At 40.7% G+C, this 12608-nt stretch overlaps 1 protein-coding gene across 1 annotated transcript in view; it reads right to left on the bottom strand.

Moving 5' to 3' along the window:
- thoc2 (THO complex 2) overlaps positions 1-12608 on the bottom strand; it is a 162537-nt gene that overhangs the window by 55434 nt on the left and 94495 nt on the right. The window contains exons 18-22 of the mRNA XM_078547456.1: positions 9405-9485; positions 8502-8598; positions 6959-7076; positions 5772-5951; positions 4992-5156 (exon numbers count right to left, since the gene is read on the bottom strand). Coding sequence (XP_078403582.1) covers positions 4992-5156; positions 5772-5951; positions 6959-7076; positions 8502-8598; positions 9405-9485 — 641 coding nt within the window. The remainder of the gene's footprint in view (positions 1-4991; positions 5157-5771; positions 5952-6958; positions 7077-8501; positions 8599-9404; positions 9486-12608) is intronic.

The raw sequence follows: 12608 nt of genomic DNA, 5'->3' as shown, positions 1-12608 counted from the left end.
CAGCCTTTTAGAATTTTAAGCATTTCTATTACACCATTCTGTGATTAGCACTGTTCCAACAAAAAAAATGCAGCATTTCAAATCTTTTTTCTTATTTGTATTTCCTCATTCCAGGCAGCATCCTTTTGATTCTTCATTGCACCATCTCTATGCCCTCAATATCTTTCTTTTGGTGTTGAACCCAATTCTGCATATAGTACTCCAACTGTGGTCATAAAGCTTTATATAAATCACATTGTTATCTCTCAGCTTTTCTGTGGTATACCTTGTGACAAAACCCAGGGGTGCTGCCTTTGATGTCCTGTGAAAAAGCATACACAAGTCCCTCTGTTCTTCCACAGCAACAAGTCTACTTACATTCAGAATCTAATTACTATTATTTCTTTCTAATCAAAGTGAATCACCTCAGACTAAATGACACTGAAGTGCATTTGCCATTTAGCCCAATCCCCCATCTTTTGAATATTCCTCTGCAGCTTTCTTTGATCTTAAGAAATAACTACATTCCTATTTTGCCAAAATCAGCATATTTTGACACCACCTCCTCTAGGTCTAAATCCAAAAATGCCTACCAGAATGTTATTTTGTTCCAAAGGCAGAATATCAAATATCAATAAATGCATTTGACCTTTTCCAGCCACAGAGGTAAAAATTTGCTTTTTCTTGTGACACAAAAAACAGGACAACCCAGTTCTTCTCATGTCACTTCCCCTTCCCTCACCACTGTTCCAGGCAAGCTATGGCTGGAAAGTTGAAGAAAATCAGATCTTCATGGCTGCATGGCTCTGGTAGTAGAGGACATTCTATGAGCTGTTTCGTCATTTGGGATGCCTCTCCAGCAGTCACAATCAACAGAATTTGTTTGCCTGTACCCCCAGTGGCCAATGCCTGTCATGAGGTGATTGAGACACAGCAGAAGTAGGCCATATTCTGCTGGTTCCTGTAGGGAGGGATTCCTCTGGATCATTAGACAACTCATGTGCCTTCATCTGTAGGTGTCTAGATCAATCCAGGATTACAGGTAATTTTCTTAAAACATTGAGGCTCGAGAGCAGGGACCAGTTTCTGAAGGGAATGCGTTCTTCAAAAGAAGATACAAAGGAGGGAGCTTTTTTCCCTGGAAATTACATACTTTGCAATCAGCTTTGAAGAAACTTACCAGCATGTGCATGAGATTCAAGTCACACGTGTAAGTTAAAATCAGTGCAAAACTGAGTGAACTGCACATATAACAAAGGATCACTTGGGGAAATAATGCAGCCTACCTACCACAGATATAAATTCTCTATGTTAAACATAAATATTTAACTTTGTAGCAGGCGGTAAGACTATTAAACTTACTAAGCATACCAAATAATTAACACGGAAAAAACAAATAATACCCAAGACTAAAAACAGACAACTTTGCTAAGAGGGCTCTAGATTACAGAAGGATTGCATGCCTGAGAAACCTCACAAAGCCATCTCCAGATCAGTTTCCATCCACAAAGAGAAGGATAATAATATACCTGAAAATGACGAAGGAATCTCACCAAAATCAATGTCTTTTCAAGATAGTAGATATTACAAATTTGCTTCTCCAGGTCCAAAGGTAGTCACAGAGTAGGATTTTACGTCCTGCAGGCAGGCACGCACCCAACCTGATCAGGCGGGAAATAGCGCGCGATGACATTGGGCAAGCATCCTGTTGTCATCATGCACTCGTGCGATATTTTGGTCGGCAGGCACGTGCGTGAGAGAGTCGGCAGCATGCTCGCAGAAAATTAAGAGGACTATTAAGGCCCTTAATCAATTAATTGAAACCTATTTTTCGCTGCCCGTCCAACCTTCTGGTTGGTGGTGGGGCGAATTGGTGAGGCAGCCTTTCGATTTTTTTTACGAAATCTCATCCATGGGCAGGATGAGGTTTCCAACAGTAATATAAAAAAGTAAAAAATTTAAACATAATTTTTAATAAGTCCCTGTTCATGTAACTAAGTCATATGTGGGGGCATGTTGCTCTCATTCTTAAAATCTTTATTTTTGTTTCTAGAATTCTTCAGCTCCCCGAGACAGCTCTGCGCCTTCAGGGAGCTTTCAGTGCATGCTCCCCCACACATGCGCAAGCTCGAGCACTTGCACTCCTCCTGCCCCCACCCCGGCAGTGCCGAGTTTCTCAATGCACCTTTCACGCTGGCTGGCGGTTAATTGGCCAGCCAGCATGAAATCACAGGCAGTGGACCGTTTCCCGGCCTCTCCTGGGCCCACCCAATGATCGGAAAATCCTGCCCATAGTGTGTAGCCACAATTTAGACACAAAATCCATTACAGTCTGAAATGGACCTCTCTCCCCACCCCAGAAACCTTCTCTCCCCACTAGTGCAAGGATGCTGATGTCACAGATGCACAATCTCTTCTCGCAAGAACAATGACGATTCTTCTGAGTACTTGAGAAGGATGTTCAGTCCTAAGTAATAGGAATGAGTAAGTAGTTAATAAAAATGTAAAGAGGTTCTTGTTTTTTTATTTGAGACACAACTGATCAGTCACCTCGAGGGTCAGGAGGAAACTCCTTGGAAATTCAGGCCACCCTACTGCAAAATTTAAAAGACGCAGTTATAGCAAGTTTAGGAGTACTAAGCTGGCACAGTATTTTTTTTTAAAAAGGATACAGCAGCAGCTAAGTACGAAATAGAACTAGATGCAGATGACTGCAATGTTCTAAACAATAGGAAAACTTTAAATAAAGGATTAAAGGAAAAGTAAATCTTATCCATTTATTTGAAGGCAAAAACAAGGTGTGATGACAAGAAACTAGTGGTTAAAATTGGAATTTATCACTAACTGGCACCTAAAAAATATTTTTACGAGTTATAAACAGAGCAGTTACTCAGAGGAAGGGCAATTTTCTATCTGAGATCATTAAAGCATGAAAGATGAGTTGATGGTGAAGGCCTGTACTTGACTGGAAGGGGATGTGGAGGAGATCTGACCCAGTTAGTAAGAATAATTAAAGACATGGAGGTCAAGCAAGCTGCTTGCATGTTTGAGATGATGGGGTGAGGTCAAACTTGGAGCCATCCATACAAAGTCAAAGGAAGCAGGAAGTGAGTTTGGATACTTAAGTTTTATTGTTTCCCAGAAGGTAATCAACACTTGAAGCAGATTTCTGGAGCAATGTACTTAAGACTGTTTGCTTCCACTCCTTTAAGGGGAGACAGTGGCATTGTGGTGTTGTAACTAGACTCGTAATCCAGAGATCTGGGGTAATGCTCTGGGGACCTGGCAGATGGTGGAATTTGCATTCAATAAAAAGTCTGGAAATAAAAGTCTAATGATGACCATGAAATCATTGTTGATTGCCATTAAGAAAAATCTGGTTCACTAATGTCCCTTAGAGAAGGAAATCTGCTGTCCTTACCTGGTCTGGCCTACATGTGATTTTGGATCCACAGTCATGTGGTTGACTTTTAAAAAGCCCTCTCTCAAATGGCCTAGCAAGCCACTCAATTTCTCAAGGGCACTTAGGGATGGGCAATAAATGCTGGCCTAGCCAGCGACACCCACATCCTGTGAATTAATGAAAATACTCAAAAATGAGGTAATCATATTTTATGGAAAGTGGGAGTGAATTATTTTGGAAAATAATGACAATAATGACATCAAGGGGTACGGAGATAGTGCGGGGAAGTGGCATTGAGGTAAATGCCATGATCTAATTGAATGGCACTGAGGTAAATGCCATGATCTAATTGAATGGCACTGAGGTAAATGCCATGATCTAATTGAATGGCAGAGCAGGCTTAATGTCCTGAATGGCCAACTCCTGTTCCTATGTTCCTAAAATAATCAGTGTATCTGGGATCTCCTGGGGTTTGAACGATAGTTAATGAGTTTGCAGAGGATTCCCAAATTGGAGTCAAATCTCCGTTTTTCCATCTCCCAGGAATCGAAGTCTTGAACAGAGTTGAAATCAACCAGTGTGTAATGTGTGAACCCAGTGGCCCTTTTTCATTACAGGTACAGAAATAAACACCGACTGTGAAATGTTAACAGCAGTGGTGCCTTTCCTGACATTTGACAACATCCATTACTATTTCTGCTTCAGGATCACTGCTTAGAACCAAAATAAAATACTGTATCTACCCAAAGTGGCAGAATTCCCAAGACCAACTATAAAATTAACTGAGTTCAAGTGCTAAAACCATTAAATAAGAAGTAAAAAGCTCAGAGATAATTTGGAACACAAGTGGGAATGTGTATGCTTTGTCCAGTGACATCAAGCTAAACTAAATAAAATCAATTTAAAATAGCAAGTATTAAAGAAAAGGCAAACTATTGATCTAGCCCTCTACTTAGTTCTTGGCATTTTTCCCCACATTTCAACAAGATAAATTGTGTGCCTTGCAGTGAAAAGTGACAGATTGCAAGCATAATTCCTTTAGCAGCAAGAATTAAGAAAACGCAGTTGGTACTGAACAAAGTTCAGGATTGCCTCAAGTGCACCAATGTTTTGGTAATTTTACTTTCTTCATTTGCAGCTCTCAGTACCCATGCTGCATTCCCTCTGCCAATAGAACGATACATTATGAAACAGCCAAGAGCTGAATTTTCTTAGACTGAGGTTCTGAGTTTTGTTCGCAGAGAATCCATATAATGTGGGACCCTGCCCAGATTGGGCCTTAACAAGCCCAAATGGGCAGCACAATGCAAAAGGAAAAAATTAATAAGAAGGGTTCTCCCACCTGAGCATCATTCTTCTGATGCTACTAAATAGCTCAATCATCAATTTAGAAACCAAACCAAACTGACTTCTTCTTAGAAACAGAGTTGGATTGCAGACATTTTAAACTTGGCTCAGAGCCAGCCAATGTTTAAAGTCCCATTTCATGTGACGTGTACTGATAGATTGCCCTTCTTACAGAAAAGATACAAAAGGGAAAAAGTATCACCAACATAGCAACCTTGCACATCAACTGGAAAGTAGCTGCCAAATACAGCACTGCACTTACCGAAATGTGGTGTGCATACATAGGACGTGACAAGAAAAATGCAGCATCATGAGGTGTGTGAAACTGATTACAAAGAACATCAATTGAAGGCACTCGTTTGATGTAGTCTTCTGTACTTAAGTTTGAAGCTAAAAATCCTCCAAACTGCACCAGGGTATCATGGCACTGCAAAAGCAAGTAGAGTGTATTTAGATTGGAGTGAAAATTGGATTTCCAAGCATTTTGTACATTGCTTCATAAATCCGAGTGGACTAATATAATGCTTGAAAGTATGAACAATATTAATTTGACAGTGTTAAAACTTGTCACACAAGCACAGTTGTAAAACGCACTGCTCAGGCTGAAAAGGGAGAAATAAAATGAAAAGAAAATCTATAGATTAATACTAGAACACAGTATCCTTTACTTTTCTTCACGACCATGACAAAAGTGATTTCAAAGTGATGGAGGTGATGTTCCCATACACCCCTTGTCCATATAAGCGGTAGAGATTGGAAGGTGCTGCAAAAGAAGCCTTGACGAGTTGCTGCAGTGCATTCTCTCGATAGTACACACAATAATCACAGCATGCTGGTGGTGGAAGGGGTTGACATTTAAACAAGTGAATGTGGTGCTCATCAATCAGGCTGCTTCGTTTAGAAAATACACAGTGCCTCTCAAATATGAACCAACAAATCTGATTGAGAATTCCTAAATAATTGTCAATCTTATAATCCCACTGCTTACAAAAACTGTTATATGGATTATTAAATTCATTCATTGTATATTTATAATGCTTACCTGATCGTACAATTTTCCAACTAATTTGAGGTGCTTCTCACCCCCCTCCTGGAAAATAACACCATTTCTCTGCTGAGCCATAAGGAGACAAAGGGGAAGGGCCAGGTCATGGTCTAGCAGTGCATCTTTTAGCCGCTGGGATGACTTCTTCGTGTTCCTAATCTGTCCAAAGTAGCCACCCTGAAAACCGAAGCAAAAATATTTTACCATGATACACAAGTTTTTCACACCCCTGCATCAAAATTTTTAACAAGTATTGATTTGAAAAAATACCATTGGTAATTAGAATTTAGCAGTTTCAAATTTTAATATGAAGAATTTACCACCTCCAAAAGTTACAGAAGGGATTTCAACCAAATCAAAACCTCAAGTTTAATAGCTAATCTCAACATTGGCACCCAATAACAAAATAGAATACAAGGCAATAATAGGAATACTTGACCTCTGCCCACATAATAAACAATTTTCTCTTCTCTATCCAATCCATAACAATAACAGAAATTTGCCTTGACAATAGAAGTTATGGTTTTCACATGGTACCAACTGGAAAATGACAACTACCATGTACTTTGGACCAACTTGATAACCTACTACGTACAACTTAATTCTACTCAAGGCAACAACCATAAAAAATGAAGATGTTGCCTGATGCTACTGCTGTTTAAGCCAACAAAAATGCAAGTTAAATTGGCAAATGTCACAAACCACCCAACATTTATACAATTTTTTGCAACCTGGTTAGACGTGAGAGATTTTCACTGTCGCTGGGTCAAAATCCTGGAACACTCTCCCTAACATCACTGTGGGTGCACCTACACCACATGGACTGCAGCAGTTCAAGAAGGCAGCTCACCACTATCTTCCCAAGGGCAATTAAGGATGGGCAATAAATGCTGGCCCAGCCAGCGATGCACACATCCCATAAATGAATAATAATAAAAAAGCACTGATAGAAACACTAACTGCAAACACCCGGAGTGTTCTTTCATTATGTTTCAGAAACTTCAAATTTACGCTTTCCATTTATTTCAATGCAGAGCAGAACATACTGCAATCTACATATCTCAGGAGATTATTTTTTCCTATAACCAAAGTTACAGCAGTTTCTTCATAGCAAATTTTTCAATGTTAGGTCAGTTGCTCTACATAACCTTTTACAAATGTTTTAGAATGTAAAACTGCCTTGCCTCAGCTTTTAATTGCTCTCCACCAGTCATGGCTTCCAACTGCTCTGTTGTCATTTCCTCTGTAATTTCAATACCAGCCATCTTCTGCACCACTTCTTTTAGGATCAGCAAATCAAAACTATGTTGAAAAAATTAAAAGAATAAGTTGAACAGAAAATAGCAATGTGTCATGAAGAGATATTAATGTATATAATGTAATTAGAAATTATTTTAAATTGGACTTGCAGGTTTGTTTCTGTGGGTGTGTGTGTGTGTGTGAGACAATTGGATTAAAGCCAGCCAGTCTGGGTGCTTTGATGTATAGTAGTTTTGAGGTGTAAACAGTAAGTTTACAGTGCATTTGCATTTTGTTGAATAAGCCATTCAAAGATTGGGGGTGAAATCTTGCACCTAGCTAGGAGACACCAGGCAATACGTTTATATCACTAATAAAATTGGTGTTATGAAAGGGGTTTGATTGTTAGAAGAGGTGGAGTTCAAAGGGCCTGGTGATACAATGAGAATTTACAATCAAAGGGATAGCTAGGTATAACCTGAGAGGAGTTTGTGTGTGGAAGTCAGAGGCATGTGATATCTAAGAACCTGTAAGCCTCCAACTGTTTGCAAAGGAAACAATTGAAAGGAACCTCATTTTGAATTCCTAAGATAAAATGTGCTTTACCTGGTGTTGTTTAAAGTTTATGGGCTATTGTTGCCTTGGTGAAGATTTTAGGAGTGATTAATTTGGGGATTTGTTTAACAGTTATTATGGTAGAAATTTGTAGATGTCTAAGTGTTTAATACCTTGTAAAATTAATAAATGTTTAGCTTAATTTATATAAAAAACCTCTGGAGGCTTGGTGGTTTCATTTCTGAATTCAGAGTTGCATCTCAAACATACCAATTGAAAACAAAGATTATGACAGTTGTTTAAAGTTGCCTTCTGAGATTTTAAATAACTCAGCCTTTACCAACTGCTGTGTCATGACACAATGACATCAAGAAGAACAGAAGTTTTTTTTGCAGTCCACAGATCATTAAAACATTTACGGGACTGAATATTTACTATTGAAGATTAATTTAAGCTTCAAAAGTGTTTGCTCCAACATGATGGTAATTCATTCAATGCCAGAAAAGGTTAAAATTACAAATGAAGATTCAGGCACGATTGAGGATGCAGGTGTGTGTCTCAGCTTCCTAACCTCAAATTTGATTCCAAGTGGAATGCCCAAAAAATCAAAAAAATCAGGACAGTTATCTAGCCAGATACACACAAGGCAGCTGATAAGCTGTAGGTCAGTATTTAGCAGAGGCTCAGAACCATAGGTTTCAGCTGAAATTGGTATCTGGCAAAAAATAGTAGCAACAAAAATTGACAAGATGTATTTTAATTAAACCACTTGTAGCTTTCCTTTTATTTAAAGCAAAACTAAAACTTGCATATACAAATAACAGAGTAAAGCACACAGTTTGTGGATGTTGGTTTGCTCAGAAATTATACTTGTTGAATGATACCCAAACTGCAAATTAAAAGCCCTGTTTCCTGCGCAGACAATAATTGTACCTTTTCCCAGCCTTTAGTTGGTTTGCAACATACTGCAGAAGACCAGTAAGTTCTATGGGATATTTTCTGAAAATCGCACCACAAAAACTCGCCAGACCTGTTCCGAGAGATTAATTAATATCATCATACCACTTCAAAAAACAATTGAGGTCTTAGTATATTAATACAAAAAAAATTCTTTAAATTAATAAAACCAGTGAATCTTGGAAGTTTGAATAAACAAAGTGCTGGAAACATAACCACGTGTACTAACAGTGAACTGTCCTAAGTCAGAATTTACAAAGAAACATCACAAACAGGAGTAGTAGATAATTTGGCCCTTCGGGCCTGCTCTGAACATGGTCATGGCTGATCCTCTATCTCAATGCCATGCTCCTGCTCTCTCCCCATGCCCCTTGTTGTCTTTAGGGTCTAGAAATCTATTTCCTTCTTAAATATATTCAGTGACTTGGGTAGAGAATTCCAGTTTCACCACCCTCTGCGTGAATAAATTTCTCATCTCAGTCCTAAATGATCTACCCCATGTATCCTGAGACTGTGGCCCCTTGTTCTCGACCACTGCGCACCCAGCCCACCCCCCAGGCAGAGGAAACATCATCCTTGCATCCAGTCTGTTCTGCCCTGTCAGAATTTCACGTGTTTCAATAAGATCCCCTATCATCTTCTAAACTCCAGTGAATACAGGCCTATTCGACCCAATCTTTCCTTACTTACGCTAGAAGGTAGGGACTCTCCACTAAAAATCTGTCTTCTTTCATTTTAAGATGAGTCATTACTTGTAGCATTTTTATAATTTAATTCCTCAAGTTTATTGAATTCTCGACAAAGATATTATTAAAAATAAAATGCAAATGATTAAAACTACTGCAAAGTAGCAACAAAACTGAAAAAAATTCCACTGACTCTGCAACCAGGTTGAGATGGTGGTGTCATCATGCTTCATCCTCTCTTTCTCAGGGTTAGCCAGAGCTTCAATGATGCAATCTTTTCAGAAGTTAAAAGAAAACTATAAACTTGAAATGAAGCATTAACTTATAGATCCTAACAAAACATTTTAGGCAACTGCATGCAATATTGAAATCGCCGAGCTCAAAGCAATTACTCATCTTTAAACCCAAAAACCCAACATTTTACATTCTATCTTAATGTGTGGCAAAATGATATTTTTGGTCATCACAGAATCACAGTGCAGAAGAGGCCCTTCAGTCCATCAAGTCTGCACCAACACGAGAAACACCTGACCGACCTAATTCCATTTACCAGCACTTGGCCCATAGCCTTGAATGTTATGACGTGCCAAGTGCTCATCCAGGTACTTTTTAAAGGATGTGAGGCAAACCACCTACACCACCCTCCCAGACAGTGCATTCCAGACCGTCACCACCCTCCAGGTAAAAAAAAAAGTTTTTCCTCACATCCCCCTAAACCTCCTGCCTCTCACCTTGAACTTATGTCCCCTTGTGACTGGCCCTTCAACTAAGGGGAACAGCTGCTCCCTATCCACCCTGTCCATGCCCCTCGTTATCTTGTACACCTCGATCAGGTCACTCCTCAGTCCTCTCTGTTCCAATGAAAACAACCCAAGTCTATCCAACCTCTCTTCATAACTTAAATAATTCATCCCAGGCAACATTCTGGTGAATCTCCTCTGCACCCCCTCCAGTGCAATCACATCCTTCCTATAATGTGGCGACCGGAACTGCACACAATACTCCAGCTGTGGCCTCACCAAGGTTCTATACAACTCCAACATGATCTCCCTACTTTTGTAATCTATGCTTCGATTTATAAAGGCAAGTGTCCCATATGCCTTTTTCATCACCCCACTAACATACCCCTCCGTCTTCAGAGATTTATGGACACACATGCCAAGGTCCTTTTGTTCCTCAGAACTTCCTAGTGTCATGCCGTTCATTGAATACTTCCTTTTCAAATTACTCCTTCCAAAGTGTATCACCTCACACTTTTCAGGGTTAAATTCCATCTGCCACTTATCTGCCCATTTGACCATCCCGTCTATATCTTCCTGTAGCCCAAGACACCCAATCTCACTGTTAACCACCCGGCCAATCTTTGTGTCACCCGCAAACTTACTAATCCTACTCCCCACATAGTCATCTATGCCATTTATATAAATGACAAATAATAGGGGACCAAGCAGATCCCTGTGGTACACCACTGGACAAAGGCTTCCAGTCACTAAAGCAGCCTTCTGTCACCACCCTCTGTCAACTACAACTAAGCCAATTTTGAATCCACCTTATCAAATTACCCTGTATCCCATGTGCATTTGCCTTCTTTATAAGTCTCCAATGTGGGCCCTTGTCAAAGGCTTTGCTGAAATCCATATAAACTACATCAACTGCACTACCCTCATCTACACATCTGGTCACCTCCTCAAAAAATTCAATCAAATTTGTTCAGCATGACCTCCCTCTGACAAAGCCATGCTGACTATCCCTGATCAAACCTTGCCTCTCCAAGTGAAGATAGATTCTCTCCTTCAGAATTTTCTCCAATAGTTTCCCTACCACTGACGTGAGACTCACTGGTCTGTAGTTCCCTGGCTTATCTCTACAACCCTTCTTAAATAGTGGAACCACATTAGTTGTTCGCCAGTCCTCTGGCACCTCCCCCATGGCCAGAGAGGAGTTAAAAATTTGGGTCAGAGCCCCTGCGATCTCCTCCCTTGCCTCCCTCAGCAGTCTGGGACACAAATCATCCAGACCTGGAGATTTGTCCACTTTTAAGCCTGCCAACACCTCCACTACCTTGTCACTCCCTATATCAATTTGCTCAAGAGCCTCGCAGTCTGTCTCCCTGAGTTCCATAACTTCATCCTCATTCTCTTGGATGAAGGCGGATGTGAAGTCATATATTTTGGTTTTATATTTTTCCATTAAGTTCAGTAATTTTAAGCTTGCTATATTTGAAACAAATATACAAAACAGAAAACTACTCCAATTTCAAATATAAATAAAATAACTATTTTCTATGTTTTACACAATATCACAAACAGAAAAAGGTCTAAAACTGTGGAAATACTCTAGGTTTCAGTGTTGAAAAGCAATGATGGGTTATCAAAACACTGGGTGGAATTGTCCCAAAACGAAACTATGTGCAGTGACAGCCAGTTTCGGCAGTGCCCAGCCCGGTGTCCGTAATGGCAGCAACTCATGCCCAATTCTGTGCGTGGAGCCTCATTAATCATACAGAGGCGCATTTCACTCTGAATCACCTGGTGGGTCAGGAGCTGATGCGTCCACCTACCATTATCTGGCGGGTTATAAGGTCCAGGCCCCATGTTTAAATACCAGTCTAACACACAATCTCAATCTCTCCAGCCCACCAGAGATGCCTGCAACCCATAAGAGAGAGGCCAAGAGCATCAGGACAAAGTCTGCATCCCGCTTCACCCACCTGGCCTTGGTCAGAGGGGTGCAGGAACAATGGCACGTGCTGTACCCCACAGGTGGCTGCAGGAAGCACAGCAGCCTCACCTCAGGCCTGGGACACCGTAGCGGAGCAGGTCAGCGCGGCTGACACCCACGCCCGAAGTGTCACGCAGTACTGGAAAAGGATGAATGATCTCATCCATTCTGCCAGGGTAAGTCATCCTTCAACATCCTCCAAAATCAAACTATCATGGCATTATGCACTTAAACGGCTACTCTCTTCAGGGGTTTCACGCAAATTAGCAGGGGACACATATCAACACTCATTCTCTCACAGACTTTCACATCACCACCATCCCAAAAATCATGTTGCTCACACTCCAGCCTCTGGCCTTTCTGGGGAGGGTTCGCCACAAACGAAAGATGCATCTCATCCAACCTCTGCTTCATCCCTTCTCATCACATACCTCTCTTTCTTCTTCATGCAGGCCAAGATGACACACAACAGGCGCAAGAGAGCACAGACCGGGGAGGGACGTCTGACCTCCTCACCCTCCGAATTTGAGGAGGCTGCAGCTGAGCTGGTGGGGGCAACAGGGATCGCTCCTGTCGGAAAGGAGATATTGGCCTCTCCAACCAACCTAGTATGGGTCACAGCTCCATCACCTCATCAAATCCTGACATTCGCAGTAGGTCACGTGCAGTCTTATGT

The sequence above is a fragment of the Cetorhinus maximus genome, chromosome 8 (assembly GCF_964194155.1).
Source record: "Cetorhinus maximus chromosome 8, sCetMax3.hap1.1, whole genome shotgun sequence".
In the NCBI taxonomy this organism is placed as follows: Eukaryota; Metazoa; Chordata; class Chondrichthyes; order Lamniformes; family Cetorhinidae; genus Cetorhinus; species Cetorhinus maximus.
Note: the sequence above shows the minus strand (reverse complement) of the source record. Positions and strands in the feature narration are given on the sequence as shown.